The sequence below is a fragment of the Symsagittifera roscoffensis genome, chromosome 3, assembly GCF_963678635.1.
Source record: "Symsagittifera roscoffensis chromosome 3, txSymRosc1.1, whole genome shotgun sequence".
In the NCBI taxonomy this organism is placed as follows: domain Eukaryota; kingdom Metazoa; phylum Xenacoelomorpha; order Acoela; family Convolutidae; genus Symsagittifera; species Symsagittifera roscoffensis.
Genome location: NC_087064.1, coordinates 28,559,061 through 28,580,269, shown reverse-complemented (window position 1 = coordinate 28,580,269; position 21,209 = coordinate 28,559,061). Strand labels below are relative to the sequence as shown.

The following is a 21,209-nucleotide window of genomic DNA, read 5'->3' as shown; positions in this document are numbered from 1 at the left end:
GCACTAAAACTAACAACAAACAGCTTATTATTTATTATTTTTTGTGCGAAAGCTTAAATAGGGAGATTTATTTGGAAATCCTTTTGGTGCCATTCACTTACCTTATTTTTTAAAACATCCATTAGTGGGAAAAGATCCTTTTGCTTTCCCAAACCCTTTCAATTTTGATGATTATTGGTTTTCTTTCATGTTAAATTTATGCATGAGATTTTGTTCAAGAGTTTCGGAATCCCGTTAAAAACCTGCTATAGCTCCTTAATGCGTTTTTGTTCATCTAGCATTCCTCGTTATTTCGCTAATAAATCCCCTCGAGAATTCTCAACTTACTCTCTACCTGAACTTCAAGGCTCAAGGTCCTTGTGTGCAAGCAACCATTGTAGGGGGCAAAAATTAGATGAAAAGTGCGAAATTTTGACAATTTTTCCAATATGGCAGCTTTAGTTTACCCTCAAGTCCCTCAGTACGTGAAAGCAACAACGAGAAAAAATACGAAGATATCGAGAGTTGAAAACATCTTCAGCGCACCAATTAGCATACTCGAAAAATTGGCATACTATAAATCACCTTCATTTTTCATTGGCAATTCCTTCATTTTTCATTTAGAGCGCCGCAAATTTTATTGTCGCTTATTTTATTCCTTTATTTTTTCATAAGGCCCTTACTTAAAAATCTGCTATCTATCATTCTTTTCTTCAGTTATTTGGAAGGGTAAATTGGGCTAGCAAATAGAGTTATCAAAAAGAGTTATCAAATAGAAGAAAATTCTCGCACGTTTCTATCCTCTATGAACGGGAACAATTATTGAGTGGGATTCTTTTCATATCAAGCCAATCATCAACAAACTGTATTTACGCACAGGTATTGTGCAGACATCCGCCTCCATTTTGCTGAGGTCAATTCATCAGCTAAATGAAAGAAGAATAAATAAAGAAATAATTGAGGCATAAAAAACGTACGTCATTTGGTAAACGCTCTGTTGTTTAAGTTTAAGAGCACCCTTTGCATTCTGCGTCATTTCAGTAACAAATTACAAACTGAAGCGGGAAGTTAAACGGTAAAATACAGACCTTTTAGATAGCATATAACTCTACGCTGAAACAGGGAAACAGTAGCGTATGCAGAAGAGCGTGAAGGGGGGGGGGAGTCAGAGTGACCGGGGGGCGGTGATTCAGGTCGTCTTATTTTTCCTAATTATTCTCCTCTATTTTCCTAAGAAATCTAACTAAAGAGGCCGACTCGACTGACCAAAAGTATTCTCTAAATGGTCGTTTTAGGGCAGTGACAGAGGTCGGATAATTGCACAAAAGTTGGTTTGAAAAAGTTGCCGGAAAAACTGTTCGGCAAAGTTGTCGCCAAACTTGTTCAAATACTGCACACCGTTGAAAAACTGAAGCAATTCCCTATATTTTCTGCCCAAGTTTACAGCTAATTTCTCCCTGCCTAATTTCGCCACAAATTAGTTCAAATTCATGGTAAGGGTATCGGAAATCCTCAACACGCTGCATCGCGTTTCAAACCGATCACACAGAAATTTGTTTGCGGGTCATTAATTTTTCATCTCATTTCACCACTCTTCTTAATTCAAACTGTTTTTATTAATTTCAAGACTGAGAGAGGAAGCACGAACAAATTTGCTCATTTTGAACCATTTTGAGGAGTTTTTTTCTGGCAATGGTCAATGCGTACTACAAGTATAGATACAAAATCGACTGAGCGCATCCGTTCTATGGTAACTTGAACCTCCTCACGCTGAAATAGAACACGTCTAATGTAGGTTATTTTCATTTCAATAATTTATAAGGTCCTTTGAGGATTAGAATTCCTACCCACTGAAGCCTATATATAAACTTGGTGAGAAAAGTGTCATTAACTTCAAAAAAGTAATTTAAAAACTTCAAAAATGTGTTAGAGCCGCTGATTTATTGTCTTTTTCTGCACCAGATTTGTGTGCATATATTCATACTTTTTCTTGCTTTTGTGTTTTTTTAATCTATAATTTCTTTGTTTTGTTACCAGTGCCAATATTGCTTAACACTGTCATCAAAATATCAATATTTTTATTTTGAAGGAAGAGCGAATGTTTTAAAGCCTCCAGTTTTCCTTCCAATTTCGTTGGAGTGCTCGCGGAGTTCAAGTGATTGTCAATTTTGTAAACTTTTTATCCCACATCTGGTTTGAATTTCTTTAGCCCGATATTGGTAATTTTGGTTGAAATAGCACCAAAAAATACATTCGCGCCAGGAAATTTTTCATCTCATTCAAATTGACTTTTTTTTTCGCCACAAAGTTTGAAAAATACAATAATCACCTCTTTTTTGAAGGGGAGCACGCCAATTATTTTAGCAAGCTCATATTTTAGCGTGAATTTTATCCCTATTTCATAATTTCCAACTTGTGCTGATCTATTTTTTACCATTTGATGTCTGAAAACTTACTGACCTGGTAAGTTCATTCCCAATACACTTCACAATTAGGCAGTCACGTATAACCAGACCAACTGGCGTTTTATTTATAAAAAAGGTGAGATAAAAAGTAGCTATATCTCGTCTCGTATCATCAAACATTGGAAAATGATCAAAGATTTAGTTTTTCTGGACTTAGTTTGACGTGAAAACAAAGGTTTAATTCCATTCTGAATACTTTATCTTTTTTTGCTATTTATCAGAGCATATTTGCAGTTCCCGTTGACGTATCCAATATCAATTCTTCTCCTTTTTGCAGATAAAAGGCGACAGCCGTACTATTCAATTATTTCCTTTCGTCTCGAAATATTACCCAATTTCCTCTTAATTGCTTCATAGTTGAATAGTTACCATTTTACCTAGGAAAAAAGAGCAGTTTTACAACAAAATGGATTTATTTGAGAACGAAAATCCAGACATAAAATTGCATCTTCAGCATTTGGAAAACTCCGATGAAAATATTCTGACCCACCAAAACTTCGACCGGGCGTTGCAAAATGCGTTCACGACAATCAATGTATTTATTCTGATTCTAATCATGATTGCAATGGGAGCAAAAATGAAGTTGAAACATATCAGAAACCACGTGAAGAAACCACTCGGACCTCTTGCGGGATTCGTGTCGCAGTTTGTTATCATGCCTCTCGTTTCATTTCTCGTCGCTCATTTGTTGAAATTGGAGGCTGAGCATGCAATAGGGGCTTTAATAATGGCGTGTTCACCAGGTGGTGTTATGTCTAACATGGTGACTTATTACACAAAAGGAGACTGCTCACTTAGCATAACAATGACTACCCTTTCTACCTTGTTGGCTTTCGGAATGATGCCCTCTAACTTGTGGCTGTATACTCGAAACTGGACCAAAGGTAAAATTTGTACTTCCAAGCATTCGCATTGTTAAAAAAATCAATTTTTGCTTTTGCTAAAGACAGTTTTATAAAAACCGCTAAAGACAATGTTATTTTTGTTCTGTCAAGCTTTCCCGCTAAATTCGCTACTGATTTTATTGTTTTTTAAAACAGAAATTATTTTTCTACCAATTACTTGCAAGCATCAAGTATCATGATTATTAAGTTTCTGTTTATTTTTCAAAAAGTATAATTAATATACACGGTAGCTTTGAAAAAAAAAACAGTGAACTTGTGAACTTTGAGTTGTGACCAGTGAACTTTGTTTCTGCTCAACATTGTGTTCGGAAATTTAGTTTCAGTGGGAAATCGCAATCGCAAAGTTCATTTTCAGTGAAAAAAAAAGCGTTTTTCTGAACTAATTTTGAAAATGTTTGTTTCTATGGTGTTGCAGGCACGACCATGTCCATTCCGTACCACACAATCCTGCTGTCTCTACTCCTCATCCTCATCCCAGTGGCGGCTGGATACTTGTTCGTGATGAAGTACCCCAACATGCGGGGAGTTGTGGCTAAGACTGGCTCCTTCAGTGGCATGCTGGCCATTGTCATCTCCATGATACTCTTCTTCTTCATGAACTACTCCCTCATGCAGATGTCCAGCATAGACATTTGGATAGCCACCGCTACCATGCCCATATTAGGCAAGTCCACTCATCGTAAACATCATAAGAATAGATATATGCATTGAAATGTGGAATTTATGGCTTGTGAGAATCACAAGTGGAATCACAAATTGGATACCTTGTTTGTTATACTTCATTATAACCTTAGACAATTAATCAATTTTTTCGGTGCTGAAACTTATATAAAACTATTTATCCAAGTATTTTGCGAAAACCAGTCCAACGATCATCTTCGTTCTTCTACACGCTCCAGAAAATTCTTCAAACTAACAGATGTTCTTATTAGACTTTGTTCTAGGGTTCTGTTTCGGCTACGCCCTCTCGGCCATGTTCTGTCTCACTCAGAAGCAGAAGAGGACTGTGGGCTTCGAGACAGGCTGTCAGAATGCCTCGATCGCCTTCTCAGTCATCTCCATGTCATTCCCCGCAGACGTCCTTGGTCACGTGCTCCTGGTCCCGCTCCTATTCTGTCTTTTCTCATTCTTCGAGGGCTGGATATTCGTCATCGCATGGCAGGTAAGACTGAAAACTGGATCTTCTTAACAATCCCTACCTGTGGTATCCACCAAAAGAATCTTCACCCTCTCAAGAAAAACATTAAATTTGCACTAGAACTTTCTGCTGAAAATTCTAGTTTGCTGCAATCTGATTGATAGAAAATTTGACTCACTTAATTTAATTACAAATCTGTTCCTTTCTTGAAAGGGGGAGATGGTCTAATAGATCCAAAAAAAAATTGCGTCAGCATCTGCAAGCTCTCAGTTCTGTTTGGGTATAACGCACATGGGCGGATCTAGTTTTTATTGAGGGGGCAGGGATTGGACCTTATCCATTACCCCCTCCACTGTGGTACCTTGTAACGACTTACCACCCCTACAATGAAATGCTTCAACACGACGCAAATATGAATTTTGGGTCTTTCCCATTTCAGTCTTCAGCCAAGTAACAAAAATCATAGCACCCCACATACACACACACACACACACACACACACTCCGACAATGATTTAACTATAATAAAATAAGATATATGTTTTGGCTGGGGGGTTTCATGGGGTGCTTTAATGGAAAAAACTAACATAAAGAGGTAATTGTTAACAAAATCCGGTGTGGTTTCAGAAAAATTATTTGAAAACTTTGTCAACCTTTTTTCGCGTAATTGACCACCAATGATTACAATCGGTTAAATAATTTAGGGAAATTCGAATACTCGTTTCAGTGTCTGCAATGCTTTTACAACACATGTCCACATTCCCATTTCCTTTTTTTACATCGTTTTTGATGCGTATGCTCAACACCGATTCGGACAAAAACCAACTACTTTAAATTGAACAAAAAATTTATACGCTTCTCACTTTATTTTGAAAATAAAATTAGAGAAAAAAGTAGAAAAGCTGATATTTTTGATACCAGATTTGATGTTTTATCAGTTGAAGATAAGTTTGAAATAGGATGAGAAAGAGTGATTTTTTAGAGCTTGACCAAATTTATTCCCTGTCATGACAATGATACTGTATGAGGACAAGCTCACCTTGACCTCTACCTTCAGTTTTATCATAGATTGGCCAGTTTTGGCTGCATTAGAGGTACCACGAATCGTGAAAATTTTAGGGACACTATAACTCAGTCTGGAATATGGAGACATAAAAGAAACGCACCGTCTTTAAACAGTCTGGATAGCCTTTGATTGATCTTCTGCCAATCGGAAGCCAAAATTATTATTATCAATATCATGAAATTTCTGATAAGGACCAAATTTTTTTATAACGATTTGATGATAATGATTATTCTGATTATTAACATGATAATGATTTAAGTTATTATGAGGATTAGCTTGATTCCTGTTATAATTGTTATTAAAAATTCTGAAGGTGATATGGTTAATAATTTATTTATGATGATGACGCATGAATTTTATTAATATTATGATTATTATTATTATTATTATTATCAGGATTAAAATTTATGTTAATAAAATTTTATAATATAAATGGAGAAATTATTATTCTTATTTCTATCAAATAATATTTTAATTGTTTATTTCCTTGTTGCTTTAATGTTTATGCTGTTTTTATGATTGTTATGACCATTGAAAAATGGGAAACGCCATGTATTCGGTTGTTTTACTCTTTTATGTGTTTTTGTTTTCCACGCAAAATCAACTATGCCAAATAGTCATCGGAATAGATTGAATGAAAAATCAATTTAAGCTTTTTCGGACGTGATTGAAAAACTTTAAAATTCTTTCAAGAAACGTTCCAGTGTCCAGAAAAACGGATTGGAAATTTTTGATAGTTCTAACTTCTAGATAGTAACGCGATCGAGTAACCTTCGTAACATAAAAATTAGAACAGAAATTGGCCAGTTAAATAAAAACATTTAATTTTACTTTTAAAAATTTGAGTTTCCTGCCAGTGTCCTGCTTTGTGGAAGCTTAATTCAGCGTTCCTTTAGTTTTGAAAAATTTAATCATATCATTAAAGTGCAAAAAAAAAATTAAAAAGTTTAGAAAATTTTTTAAAACCCTTTAATGTGTTTTTGTTTGTTTTTTAGTTTTGAAGATAACTGTTAGAAATTTTTGCATAATTTGCTAATTTTATACCGGTTTGTATAGTTATCTCATCACATCAGCCCTAAAAAGCACACTAAGTTGATGAAAAAAAGAAGAAGAAAAAACTTGTTCTCGTAGTTTTTTTTTTCTAATGTGGTCGGAACATTATGTGCTACATGCACAGCAACCGGCTATCCTAGTTATAAAAATAGTTTTTATATCACCATTTTGACTACGAAGTGAGATAAAACATTGCTTATAAAAGTTTTCTTTTTTTTCTCACCGCAATATCAGGTAATACAATTGTGACATTAGGTTGAGTGTTTTATACTCAAGAAGTTTTTCCAGTCCTTAATTGAATTTTAATAGAAATTTCTCGAACAAACTCTTTTTGTCAAGAAAGCTATGGTTGGAAATTTTTTTTTAATAAACACTAAGATTATAACCATTGACTTAAAAATGAATTGTGATTTTCGCTGTTTTCCTTGAACATTTGATTTTTCTTTTTTTTTTCGTTTTGTGATTCAGTGTAAAAAAACCAAGTGACAAATAAGCGCTGATTAATATTTCAAATCTTGTTTCATTCATTTTCCCTATATTACAAGAACTACGAAAATGTGAAGCTGCGTTCAATTTCAAAGTTTTGTTCAATAACTCCAGGACAGAAATGTTACTGAAAGTTAAAAAACTGAATTAAAGTTTTTGTGTTTGTTTTGTATTTAATAAAGGTAATACTACAAAATGTACTTCTCTGTTTACTACAAATATAAAATTCTTGTTTTTTTATGTCACCACAAACAACTCTTTGAAAAAAAGTCTTTTCTAAATAAAATTCCAGAATTTTTTGGAAGCCACTGAAAACAGTTTTTCATTTTATGGCCTGCTCAAAAGACATTTTTGTTGGTTCCCATCACTGATGTTGCGGTTAAATTTTTGTTTTTGAATTTTTTTTTGTGATTGTGCATGTAGTCATTGAAAATGGCTCTGCATTGATGTTATCATTTGTTAGGATACTGGCAGGACATCTAATGACACTTTTTAATCAAATGACACCTTATGCGTCTATTGTTATACAGTTGATCATCTTTCGAAGTTAGCCAAAAAATTTACAATCAGATGATATCAATTGTAACAAGGATATCAAGTTTATGCACATTTATCACAGAATATTCCGACCATTTATTAAAAAAAATTCAATTTTCTTTAAATTGAAAAAAAAAATTTGCTTGTAATGAGAGATGTAACCAAACACTTATTGAAATAAATATAATCGTTAACGATTGTTTTCAAAAAAAATAAACAGAGATTGGAAAAAAGTGAAAATATAAAGTTGTTTTGTGAAAATTGTTTTTCAAAAAAAAGTTCTATTACCAAAAAAGCGCTAAATGAAGCTTCAAAAACTGGCTTTCCACTACTTAAACTAAAAACTTTCCATCATAAGACTTAATTGCTCGTTTTACTTACTTGAAACAAGCTTTCAGCTCAAAAGTTTGAAATGTGTTTTTATCTGTCGGCACAGGGAACCCAATTTTTTCAGAAAATTTAAAGTGGTTCGAATCGCGACTGAAACAGCTTTATGGTTGTTTTCCTTGAACATTTTGGATAATTGTTTGTGGTACCTGAAAAAAAGAATCAAAACATACGAAGAAAATTTCACCTCGTTTTTAATAATTGCAACATAATCATGATACTCGTACCGAAAATATTTTTAGGTTTTTTTCTTTTTAGCGTTTTTTTCAATTGAGATTCTTTTCAACTTCCAAACCCCCGTAGTCCCACACACACACGCTATCATATTTTTAGGTGGGAAATTATCTAAAATTAGTTTTTCTACAATATCACATTTAAGCCGTGATAGCCTGTGCAAAAAAGCTACTATGTAACAAGGATTGCTTTTGGGATCTCAGATATTATGTCCGATCAAGCCAAGCGAAAAACTTAGGGCATCATTGTAAAACATAAAAGTTCTGAATCAAAGATTTTTAAATTATTTTTAAAAACCATGGCTGTTATACTTTGAGATATTTTGTTCTAACTTAAGCTCGATTTATTTTTATTTTTCAGTTGAAAATTGCAGTTTTTGAAAAAATTTTCATTAAAGATTTTGTCTGAATAAAAATCCGTCAAAATTGAATGGAGCTGTTTCTTGAAAACTGTTTTTATATATTCCAAAATATCGAATAAACTGATGATTTAAATACTGAATTCTCTGATTACTCAGTCTTGTTATTGTGGCTGGAAGCTTGCCATTTGGTTAGCAGCAGGCGTAAAAAGGAATAGCTTCCACTAACGCGCGTTGATAAAAAAGTATGGCTTGTTGTAAATAGAAACTTTGATTGGCAGCAAGACCTCGATCTAGATCAACACTTTCGACACTCTAAATATTAAAAAAATTTAAAACAAATACGTTTTTAGGAGGGACCAATTTGATTTCAATTACAAAATGGTTAAACAAAAAAAGTTCCCGTCTTGGTTGCAACCAAAAAGGGCAGGTAGCTGCCTATCGATGTCTTCGTTAGCAAACAACATAAGCAACAGCTTGATTTCTGAGTACCAAAAAAACTATAATCGATTTAACAAAACTATTAACCCATACAGATTCAGAATTTAAAAATTTGATTTTTAGACAAAAAGTTCCCACTCAAAACTGTTAATTAAGCATTAGAAATGATAAAACTAAAAACGAACGTGTTTGGCACTTAAAAAAAAATTCTGATTGATATCAATGACTTCAGCATCATCTTAAAAACATAAGTTATTTGTAATCTTCCTTAATGAAGCTATGAGAGTTTGCTTACGGCTGCTGATTCTACTCATTTACAGGCAAGGGTGTAAAGATGGTCTGGATCTGCTCAGTAATTTCTGCAAACTTTTTCCAAGTGGTGAAAATATGCCCACAAGTTTTGGTTGGTAGACTAAATTTACAAATTAATTTTTTATTTATCTAAACTCAAAGAGCAGCCAATTGCTGAAAAGTCAAAATAATATCTAAATTTTGAAGTCAATTCGCTACCTGAGTAATAAAAGCACAACAGTTTACATAACCACAACAGATAAAAATCATCAAAACTATTGGTTACAAGTACGTCAAAAAAATTGGCTGAAAAATAATTTGTAACTGTTATATACTTAAAAAGATTGCGGAGAGAATTAGCGTCGCCTAAAGCAAAATAAAGCAAACTCCAGGCGCTCAGTTTGGGGGCTAAGAAAAATGTTTGGACTGGAAAGGGTTTCCAATTTTAGGGCTAAAATGAAAGGTTTAAACTTTCTCACAAAGATGTTAAATATTAACATCCTCACCCTTTACCAGACGAAATCGCCCTTATTTGGATATCGATGTTGATCGACGTTCCATTTTTAGCGCTTGATCGTCGTTCCAATCATGTCTGTGTACGTTTGAGATGTTTTATGATTTTTTTGAAATCGGAATATCGGTCGGCGTTTGAAAAAAAAAGAAATAGTTTTATTTGGTAGGAGTTAGTGATTCGGAGAGAGTGCTGCCAATTCATTTGAATTGTGCTCCTTAAAGTAGGCAGTCTTGCATTAAACACTTGATCTAGCTGACACATCGAAAAACTTATTTATGAAACATCGAGATTCTAAAACTTTCGGCATTTAACAAGAAAACCCGGTCTGTCTCAGCGTTTATGTGAGATAAATCAAACAGAATGTCTCTTGAACAACACTCCCAACGTAATCTGTTGTATGCTCATCCGCATAATTACAAAACTCGTCACCCAAAGTCAATTGCACATACCTGTGTTTTGGATGTTTCTGATCGTAGGGCAGATTTGAAAGCCTGAACCTTCCTTTCAGTCTCATAATTCACAATTCGTCTGAAAACCCTCTTTTTCTGTGCCAGTAAAACATTGCTGTAATCCGCTTTTCTACTTGACTTTCCCGATTTTTTTGAAGACGCTGAAATGTTCTTGAAGATTTGTAGCTGTAATTTTTTTTAACTTAAAGCTTCAACTTTTGAAGATTTGTGGCTCTATACCGGTGAGAAAAATTGATCAGTTCAACTGTTTCATTTGGTCCTGGTACTTGACAAACGTTTGATTGGAGAAGCCAAGCTGATTTGGCCGGCCTTGCCAAGTGGGAAGTGTTATTCAACTGCTTCTTTTCACTTCCGAAACAGCCAGTCATTTGGTTTCATTGCCGGCTGGGTTGTCCACACCAGGCACGTGATTTCAATCATCAGCTGTTGAACTATCCACGTTCTCCGCTAATTTAATCGTAACAAACATTTTTTGCAATATAAGGGCGGAATGAAGCCAGTGGAGCACTAAGATTCAATTCGTCCGATGGTGTATTTCACCAAAATTAACATCTTGCTCGAATTAAAACTGTGGAGGAAAAAAATGAGTATAGGACTGCTGCAGCTTAAGACACGGTACGTAAGACATTTGTCTTCAATGTCACCATGTCAAGCCACTCTGCAGTTGATCATCAAATGTACTTCATTTATGGATGAAAAGAATATATTAAGCTGCTTGATGGACTCACGCTTTTCCGCGAAATCGACACGTACCCTAATAGGACGGGTACCCATAGTTTGTGTACTCGCGCTTGCTGACTGAATAGCCGCTGTTTATTTGTTTGCCTGGCGTCTATGCACTGGAAGAAAACTATTTCTTGCTGCTCAATTGAGAGTATTGGAACGAAAAAACGGTTCAATCAATAGTTGCGAATGAATTTGAGCCATCAGCATCAATTTCAGTTGAATTTTTCTGTTGAAACTTTTTCAACTAGATTATTGGCACAATTCTTGCAACATATGAAATTTTATATTTTTCTTTCTTCAGAAGTAAGATATTTTTTTTTAAAGCAGAAATGAAAATCATACTTTTTGGCGTCCCTGATTCCACCTCATCTGGCGCTTAATTGAAGCATCTGGAATCGAACGCACTCCAAAACAAAGTTCTTTCCCACCTTGTTTGGTCGGAACATAACAACTCACCTATGTTTAAAAGAAAACCGAGGACCAGCGCAGCTGTGGTGAAGTGGGGTAAGGCACGCGTCACTTAAAACGAGAGGGCGTGCGTTTGAATCCTACATCGGTCAAGGTTGGAAGAGTGTCAGTTTTATCTGCCTCCTCAAGGTGGGTCCGGCTGCGGCTAAATTGAATGACAACCCCCTCCCCCGCGTTTGAGCTTGAATTGAACAGGACAACTTTTCTATTTTCAGATGGTAAAAAAATTGAATAAGAAGTAGGATGTCTGGAAGGAAAATATGCTTTGCATTGATTAAATCGTTTTCCTTTGTCTGCGTTGATTGTTCACAGTTGAGTCGTCACAAAACTCGGCCCTTTTCGGACGTCTAGGAGGAGCGAAAGATGCAAAAAGTGTGATTTTTGTTTGTTTCTTACTCTTCGAAGCGTCTAAAATCTGACTTTCTGGTGGCGGAAAACTACATTTGTCAACTCATCGCGAAAAAAATTTTTTTTAGCCAATAGCTAAAATAACTCATTTTAACGGCCTTTTGTCGGCTGATTTTGAAAAGAAACCAGCTGCTCCTTTTTTAGCAGAAGATTTCTGAAAGTGCACTGTAAAACGCGTTGGAAACTCAGATCTCAAAATCATCCGTAACTTCTAAAAACAATTCAGGCATGCTTACACAATATAAGCATATTTAATGATTGATAAAGGGACATGCAACTTAATGAAATAATGAATAAGGGTTTTTTAAGCTAAGCAATAACCATAATTTGAGGTCTACAAAAATTTCTAGCAAGAGAATGCAGAGCGGATTACATTTTCTGAATAGCCTATCCCGTGGATGGTGGCTTTGGTTTTCCGATAACTCAGCTTGATTGCTGTCATCGACCTAGGCGCTATCTGCAGTTGCTACGAGAACATTTGACCGTTCCGCTCAACCATGGGAGTCTCACTTAATTCCGGCATTTCCGACTTAGGCAGTTTTTAACATTCAGGTCGCTTGTATGTAATTCCGGTCGCTTTTGCTTTTTTTCGCGGACTTAAAAAGTAAACTCTCATTAGTTTTGTTGTGAGGTTGAGCAATTGATCCACCAGTTTGCCACACTTGAGTCTTCTAAATGGTTGGTGGTATCTGCGTCTGCTGCTTTTTGAGTTGTGAATCATTCGTTAACTGCAAATCATTCGACTTCTTTCAGTTTTTTGCTCTGGGTTTCAAACTTTTTTCTCTGTTCACCTGAGAATTATACCGTAGACTTCTGCTAGCTGTCTACTTTTTGCCCTTTCACTCAAACTTTTACCACATACATTTCACAATATCATCCATTTAAAAGTTCCTCTTGAAGTTTTCTGCATTTAAAAACATATCCAATTGAGCTGAGTAACGAGCATCTAACACACACTGGCTAATTTTGGACACCAAAAAAAAGTTTCGCGTTGAAAAAATAGTATTCCTGTGTCTGCCTTGATTGTTCAAAATAATCACAAAACTCGACACACCACTTTTGATAAGAATAAATTAAAACTTTTACCCAAATTCGGCGGACATCCCAACCTCGTTTTTTCCGTAACCTAGAAAATATTTCCACAGACACTGCAGTAGCTGCAGAGGGCCATTGCTAAAATTGATGTTATTATCAGCTGCTGCATTGTAAAATTGACAAATTTGGTTCCAGTTTTTGTGGTTTGACGAGATTGTTATCACTATGGCGATTTCCGGATTTTATGCGAGGGATCTAATGAGACAAAAGACGTCTTGAAAAAAAATTGAATCGCTCAGTGGTTTCGGATGAATAGCAAAAAGCCAGAGATTTTGCTATTTACGTTTATATAATTCACTTCTATAATTTGCTGCTCCATGATTCCCTGTGAAACTGTTTGTGTTTTACCGAAGAAATTGAAGTCTGAGAAATTTTTTATTGGTTAAAAAACACCCTGGATACCCTAGTCGATCAAGGGAGGTTATCTTGCAAGATCTTGCAAGATAACCTCCTTTAAAGATAACCTTTTTTTGCAACATAATCATGATACTCGTACCGAAAATATTTTTAGGTTTTTTGTTTAAAGCGTTTTTTTCATTTGAGATTCTTTTCAACTTCCAAACCCCCGTAGTCCCACACACACGCTATAATATTTTTAGGTGGGAAATTATCTAAAATTAGTTTTTCTACAATATCACATTTAAGCCGTGATTTAAGCCGTGGAAAAAAAACTTTTTCAGAAAATTTAAAGTGGTTCGAATCACGACTGAAACAGCTTTATGGATTTTTTCCTTGAACATTTTGGATAATTGTTTGTGGTACCTGAAAAAAAGAATCAAAACATACGAAGAAAATTTCACCTCGTTTTTAATAATTGCAACATAATCATGATACTCGTACCAAAAATATTTTTAGGTTTTTTTCTTTTTAGCGTTTTTTTCAATTGAGATTCTTTTCAACTTCCAAACCCCCGTAGTCCCACACACACGCTATCATATTTTTAGATGGGAAATTATCTAAAATTAGTTTTTCTACAATATCACATTTAAGCCGTGATAGCCTGTGCAAAAAAAGCTACTTTGTAACAAGGATTGCTTTTGGAATTATCTCAGATATTATGTTCGATCAAGCCAAGCGAAAAACTTAGGGCATCATTGTAAAACATAAAAGTTCTGAATCAAAGATTTTTAAATTATTTTTAAAAACCATGGCTGTTATAATTTGAGATATTTTGTTCTAACTTAAGCTCGATTTATTTTTATTTTTCAGTCGAAAATTGCAGTTTTTGAAAAAATGTTCATTAAAGATTTTGTCTGAATAAAAATCCGTCAAAATTGAATGGAGCTGTTTCTTGAAAACTGTTTTTATATATTCCAAAATATCGAATAATCTGATGATTTAAATACTGAATTCTCTGATTACTCAGTCTTGTTATTGTGGCTGGAAGCTTGCCATTTGGTTAGCAGCAGGCGTAAAAAGGAATAGCTTCCACTAACGCGCGTTGATAAAAAAAAGTATGGCTTGTTGTAAATAGAAACTTTGATTGGCAGCAAGACCTCGATCTAGATCAACACTTTCGACACTCTAAATATTAAAAAAATTTAAAACAAATACGTTTTTAGGAGGGACCAATTTGATTTCAATTACAAAATGGTTAAACAAAAAAAGTTCCCGTCTTGGTTGCATACCAAAAAGGGCGGGTAGCTGCCTATCGATGTCTTCGTTAGCAAACAACATAAGCAACAGCTTGATTTCTGAGTACCAAAAAAACTATAATCGATTTAACAAAACTATTAACCCATACAGATTCAGAATTTAAAAACTTTGATTTTTAGACAAAAAGTTCCCACTCAAAACTGTTAATTAAGCATTAGAAATGATAAAACAAAAAACGAACGTGTTTGACACTTAAAAAAAAAATTCTGATTGATATCAATGACTTCAGCATCATCTTAAAAACATAAGTTATTTGTAATCTTCCTTAATGAAGCTATGAGAGTTTGCTTACGGCTGCTGATTCTACTCATTTAGAGGCAAGGGTGTAAAGATGGTCTAGATCTGCTCAGTAATTTCTGCAAACTATTTCCAAGTGGTGAAAATATGCCCACAAGTTTTGGTTGGTAGACTAAATTTACAAATTAATTTTTTATTTATCTAAGCTCAAAGAGCAGCCAATTGCTGAAAAGTCAAAATAATATCTAAATTTTGAAGTCAATTCGCTACCTGAGTAATAAAAGCACAACAGTTCACATAACCACAACAGATAAAAATCATCAAAACTATTGGTTACAAGTACGTCAAAAAAATTGGCTGAAAAATAATTTGTAACTTTTATATACTTAAAAAGATTGCGGAGAGAATTAGCGTCGCCTAAAGCAAAATAAAGCAAACTCCAGGCGCTCAGTTTGGGGGCTAAGAAAAATGTTTGGACTGGAAAGGGTTTCCAATTTTAGCCAATAGCTAAAATAACTCATTTTAACGGCCTTTTGTCGGCTGATTTTGAAAAGAAACCAGCTGCTCCTTTTTTAGCAGAAGATTTCTGAAAGTGCACTGTAAAACGCGTTGGAAACTTAGATCTCAAAATCATCCGTAACTTCTAAAAACAATTCAGGCATGCTTACACAATATAAGCATATTTAATGATTGATAAAGGGACATGCAACTTAATGAAATAATGAATAAGGGTTTTTTAAGCTAAGCAATAACCATAATTTGAGGTCTACAAAAATTTCTAGCAAGAGAATGCAGAGCGGATTACATTTTCTGAATAGCCTATCCCGTGGATGGTGGCTTTGGTTTTCCGATAACTCAGCTTGATTGCTGTCATCGACCTAGGCGCTATCTGCAGTTGCTACGAGAACATTTGACCGTTCCGCTCAACCATGGGAGTCTCACTTAATTCCGGCATTTCCGACTTAGGCAGTTTTTAACATTCAGGTCACTTGTATGTAATTCCGGTCGCTTTTGCTTTTTTTCGCGGACTTAAAAAGTAAACTCTCATTAGTTTTGTTGTGAGGTTGAGCAATTGATCCACCAGTTTGCCACACTTGAGTCTTCTAAATGGTTGGTGGTATCTGCGTCTGCTGCTTTTTGAGTTGTGAATCATTCGTTAACTGCAAATCATTCGACTTCTTTCAGTTTTTTGCTCTGGGTTTCAAACTTTTTTCTCTGTTCACCTGAGAATTATACCGTAGACTTCTGCTAGCTGTCTACTTTTTGCCCTTTCACTCAAACTTTTACCACATACATTTCACAATATCATCCATTTAAAAGTTCCTCTTGAAGTTTTCTGCATTTAAAAACATATCCAATTGAGCTGAGTAACGAGCATCTAACACACACTGGCTAATTTTGGACACCAAAAAAAAGTTTCGCGTTGAAAAAATAGTATTCCTGTGTCTGCCTTGATTGTTCAAAATAATCACAAAACTCGACACACCACTTTTGATAAGAATAAATTAAAACTTTTACCCAAATTCGGCGGACATCCCAACCTCGTTTTTTCCGTAACCTAGAAAATATTTCCACAGACACTGCAGTAGCTGCAGAGGGCCATTGCTAAAATTGATGTTATTATCAGCTGCTGCATTGTAAAATTGACAAATTTGGTTCCAGTTTTTGTGGTTTGACGAGATTGTTATCACTATGGCGATTTCCGGATTTTATGCGAGGGATCTAATGAGACAAAAGACGTCTTGAAAAAAAATTGAATCGCTCAGTGGTTTCGGATGAATAGCAAAAAGCCAGAGATTTTGCTATTTACGTTTATATAATTCACTTCTATAATTTGCTGCTCCATGATTCCCTGTGAAACTGTTTGTGTTTTACCGAAGAAATTGAAGTCTGAGAAATTTTTTATTGGTTAAAAAACACCCTGGATACCCTAGTCGATCAAGGGAGGTTATCTTGCAAGATCTTGCAAGATAACCTCCTTTAAAGATAACCTTTTTTTTCCAAGATCTTTAAAGATACAATTTTTTTGGGCAAAAACAGCTTTACACGCGAAGACAACCAAGTAGCGTTCGTGGAAGAAGGAAGCAATCTTGGCTACGCATACATACACACAGCCCGCTAGGCGGTTGCCCCCAGAAAGCTTCTTTTTTTTAAATTTTTTTTGTGATAGGCGGCTATCTTCAAGTTTTGATCGACTACTTATACCTTAATCTCTCAAAATAGGAAAAAACACAATTTACATCAATTGAGAGCATAAATTTAAAGAAATAAAAACAGGTAAAGATTAAGCACAAGATGAACGCAAGTAAACATTAAAAAATAACACTGACGTTGTTGAAAAATCTCAACTTTCAAAACTCAAAGAAAAAATTAGAAGCCCTTTAAGCTCTTTAAATTTCTAGAACAATTTATGATGGGCGCTTTTTTGATAACATGAACCCGACTTGAGAAAACTGGATCAATAAGTAAAGTTTTTATTCTCTGAAAATCTAAAAAGTAACTTCCACTTTCAAAACTAGACATCGATAGTCGAAATAACTAAATATCCCCGGTTTGAACTAATTAAAGCAATTCGTCACAAAAATTTTTTGGCCAATAATCCTCCAATTTTTGCAAACCAGTAGCCGCAATAATTGCGATTAAAATAAAAAGATTTGATTGGTTGATACTTTTAATCTCATTGAATAAATTAACAACAAATATGCGACTACTTTTTAACGCATGATTTTGTCTAATTTTATTCGTTAAGCATTTAGAAACATCTCGTTCTAGAAATTTTATTCGTTAAGCATCTCGTTCTAGAAACAATTGTTTTGATCTTACACCTAATTTCTGTTATTTTTTTGTGTTTTTCGACAGAAATTTTGGGATGGTTATCTTGCAAGATTCTTGCAAGATTCTTGCAAGATAGCCTCCCTCTTTCAAGATTCTTGCAAGATAACCTCCATCTTGCAAGATCTTGCAAGATAACCTCCATCTTGCAAGATCTTGCAAGATAACCCTCTTTTGCAAGAATCTTGCGAAATCTTGCAAGATAACCTCCCTTGATCGACTAAAGTACATTGTCACGGAGGGCAGTAGCTTCTTTTTTATATAATTTCTCGTGACAAGTAACTTGATTAATTGTAGCAAGCTGCTGCTTTTATAATTGGTCAAAAAATCTGAGGAAACATCTAATTCTCAGTTTACTGGTCTTTAATTGGAGCTATTTACTGCCTCTAGTTTGTGTGCGCAGGATGCGATTATGGTTTTTTGCCGAGCCTTCAATGCCAAAAGGTCAAACGACTCTGCGGCTGATCATCATTTGTATTTCTTTTATGTATGTAAGTTTGATACAATTGCACAGTTTGTGAGCTATTTTGCAGGGGACACACTTTGCTCGTTTTTTAATTTTCGGACGGTCTAGAATGAACCTTAGGGTGTGTGGTTTCCTGCTGGCCTTTTGGTCCTCCAGGGCGTTTAAAAGCTTATTTTTCAGTAGTGGAAAACTAAATTACCAAATCATAGTGAAAAATTGCTTCGTTATTCAACGATTTGCTAAAATAACTCAATTCAACTTCATTGTGTCGGTTTATTGTGAAATATAACTACAAATTGCTCCCAGTTTGAGCAGAAGCTCTTTGAAAGCGCTCTTTTAAACTGAGTCGAAATTCAGACGTCGAGAACATTCGTGCTGCGTGCAAAGTTCAGGCATGTTTGAACAAAAAGAGCAAATTTAATGATTGACTGAGAGTTATGCAACATGCTGAAAGCTTCCATGTTGGTTTTTCAAGCTGTGCAATAACTATATTATGAAATATACCAAAATTTCTTGCAAGATTAAGCCAAGTGGAAAACATTTTTTTTTCAAATAGTCTAACACAAGATTGGTCGCCTGGATTTTCCAATAACTAGCCTTTTTATGTTTTTGATATCGATGCTGTCATCATTCGAGGCACCATCTACAGTTGCTAAGAGATTTTTTGACACTTCCGGTCAGCCAAGGGGGTCTCACTTAATTCCACCAACTTCAGCTTAACTGGTTTAAAAGGCACTTCGATTCATCGGTACACTGAAGCTTAGATTTTGATAAAAGGTCTGATCGGATGTTGCTTTGTTGTGGTTTTTCTAATCTGATTATTTTCATAGGTTTTTTTAGTTTGTAACAATAACGATAAACCTTTTGGTCGGCTCCTTTCGTGTGGATTGTTTTCTTTGTTTTTAATTGAGCTTGCAAGCAATCATCTTCTTGCGAGCCTGTTGAAATTTGTTCTGTACAGGTGTTTGGGCGAGTTGTCCGGGGTCAACCTTTTGGGCTCAAGAGCTGGTACGGCTCTGGTTTTTGTCTTCGCGCCATGAAATTGACGTGGAAAAAGGGAGTCTCACATAAATCCGGCATTTCCAGCTTAGCCAGTTTTTCAACAATCAGGTCGCTTGACATTCACGTCGCTTTTGCTTTTGTTTCAAGTTGAAATTTGGTTTGTTCAGATTATATTTTAGATGTTCTCCTTGCCTCGATATTTTGACGCTCCTAATTTTTAGTTTTGGCTTCTTGTTTTTTGCTATTTTGATGTCTGGATTGTAAGTCCTTCTCTCTACTTTCATTTACGAAAATTAGTTTTGTTGTGAGGTTGATAGGTATTGATCCACCAGCTTGCGACACTTTAGTCTTCCCAATGGCTGTTGCTATCTACTTCGACAGAATATTTGTCCTCTTCTAGTTGTCTACTTCTTGATTTGTCATTTTGAGATCAGTTGTTTCTAATATTTTTGTGCAGCTCTGTGATCGTCTCAACAAAAAGCTTACTTCTTGCTGTCCTTGCTACTTGCTTGATCAGATTCTCAAAAGTTGCCTCCAGAGGACCAATGTTCTGTCTTGCTCTTGTTAGTTAAACAACTTTTATTAACTTTTCAGTTTGCTTCAGTTTTTCAAAACTCTTGTGCAATTCTTGTGTTTTCTGTTGTGTTTTCTTTTTGCGTAAAATTCTCGCTGAGCAGCCTCGAAATCTGGTTTCTCGTTGCTTCCCGCTTTTTAAGTAGTAGGATTCTGAAGATTCGGAAAACTTTTTTTTTTTAGGTTTTCTTGAAATCTTCAATCTTCAAAATTGTTGTCTGAACTTTGAATATTAGGAAAAACAGACAAAAATTTTGAAGATTTCAAGAAAACCTACAAACAAAAAAGATAAACTTTTCGGAATATTCAAAGTTCAATTTGAGTTTAGAATTGTAGTACGAGGACAGTTTTTTCATTTGGCATTCATTTTTCCGATCTGAAAACTGATGATATTCAAACTTAGAGCAAAAAATTTCGCCTAGTTTGTCGAATATATGCCATGTGAACATACCAAAAACCTTCATCTCCTGATATTTCTTTTCAGAAAGTTTTTAAATTGGTTATGTCACTTTTTCGTTTGATTTTTTTGAGAAAGCAAAAGGTGATCAAAGTTAATTGTCTGAGTTGTCAGATTAGATGTTTTGGTTTTTTTAGTCAGTTAGAAGCAGCGTTATGCCGTCTCGACACGCTCAATAACCCTGGTAACCGTTTTCGCAGAGGTGAAAAGTACCCACTAGATTTGAATAAAGCGCTGTATCTGCAAAATGATCTCAGCATCCAGATAGGCAAATTACAAATTTTCTCATACATTAGAGTATAAAATTGGGCTGAAAATTTAAAATCATTTGTTCTAGCTTCTTATAATGAGGCGAAAAATCTTTTGAAAAAAAAACCTAAAATTTTTGCGCTCAATTTGGCTGCCGAAAAACTTGCAAAGACGGGGTATTTTTTTCCATTTTTGGGCTGAATTGAAGGATTTGAACATTTTTCCACTTCGAGTTCTGTTGGCGCCAACCAACAAGGTTTCTTAATCAGAAAAGAAGGGTACATAATTTTGTGTTTCTTCTTTGCTAGCTTTGCTTTTTGTGCTCGACTAGACCAATTTTAGTACCCAATTACACACACAAAAAGTACTCTTAATACTCAATGAAATTTTTGATAAAAATTTCAGATCCTTCAAAACAGTCCAAAAATAGCAAACATATCCGGTCTCAACAATGAGACTAATGAATAACACTAGCGTTTTATGTATAAATGAGTGTGCTAAAATTGATTCAACCGAGCACAAAGGGCAAAGCTAATAAAGAACAAACACAATATTACGCACCCTACAATTCAGTACAATTATAGTTTTCCTGGTTAAGAAAGTTTTTTTGCACCACTTTTGATATCACTAGATTTATTCAACAGGCAGACCACAGTTGAGGGGAAAAATCCAGACAATCGGATCAAAATCATTATCGGCACAATAATAACCAAGCGG

At 34.9% G+C, this 21,209-nt stretch overlaps 1 protein-coding gene across 1 annotated transcript in view; it reads left to right on the top strand.

Moving 5' to 3' along the window:
* LOC134842762 (hepatic sodium/bile acid cotransporter-like) overlaps window positions 1-21,209 on the top strand; it is a gene marked incomplete at its 5' end in the record, with an annotated part of 54,537 nt that overhangs the window by 3,048 nt on the left and 30,280 nt on the right. Inside the window, 3 exon segments of the mRNA XM_063859240.1 lie at window positions 2,722-3,328; window positions 3,765-4,013; window positions 4,294-4,511. Coding sequence (XP_063715310.1) covers window positions 2,851-3,328; window positions 3,765-4,013; window positions 4,294-4,511 — 945 coding nt within the window.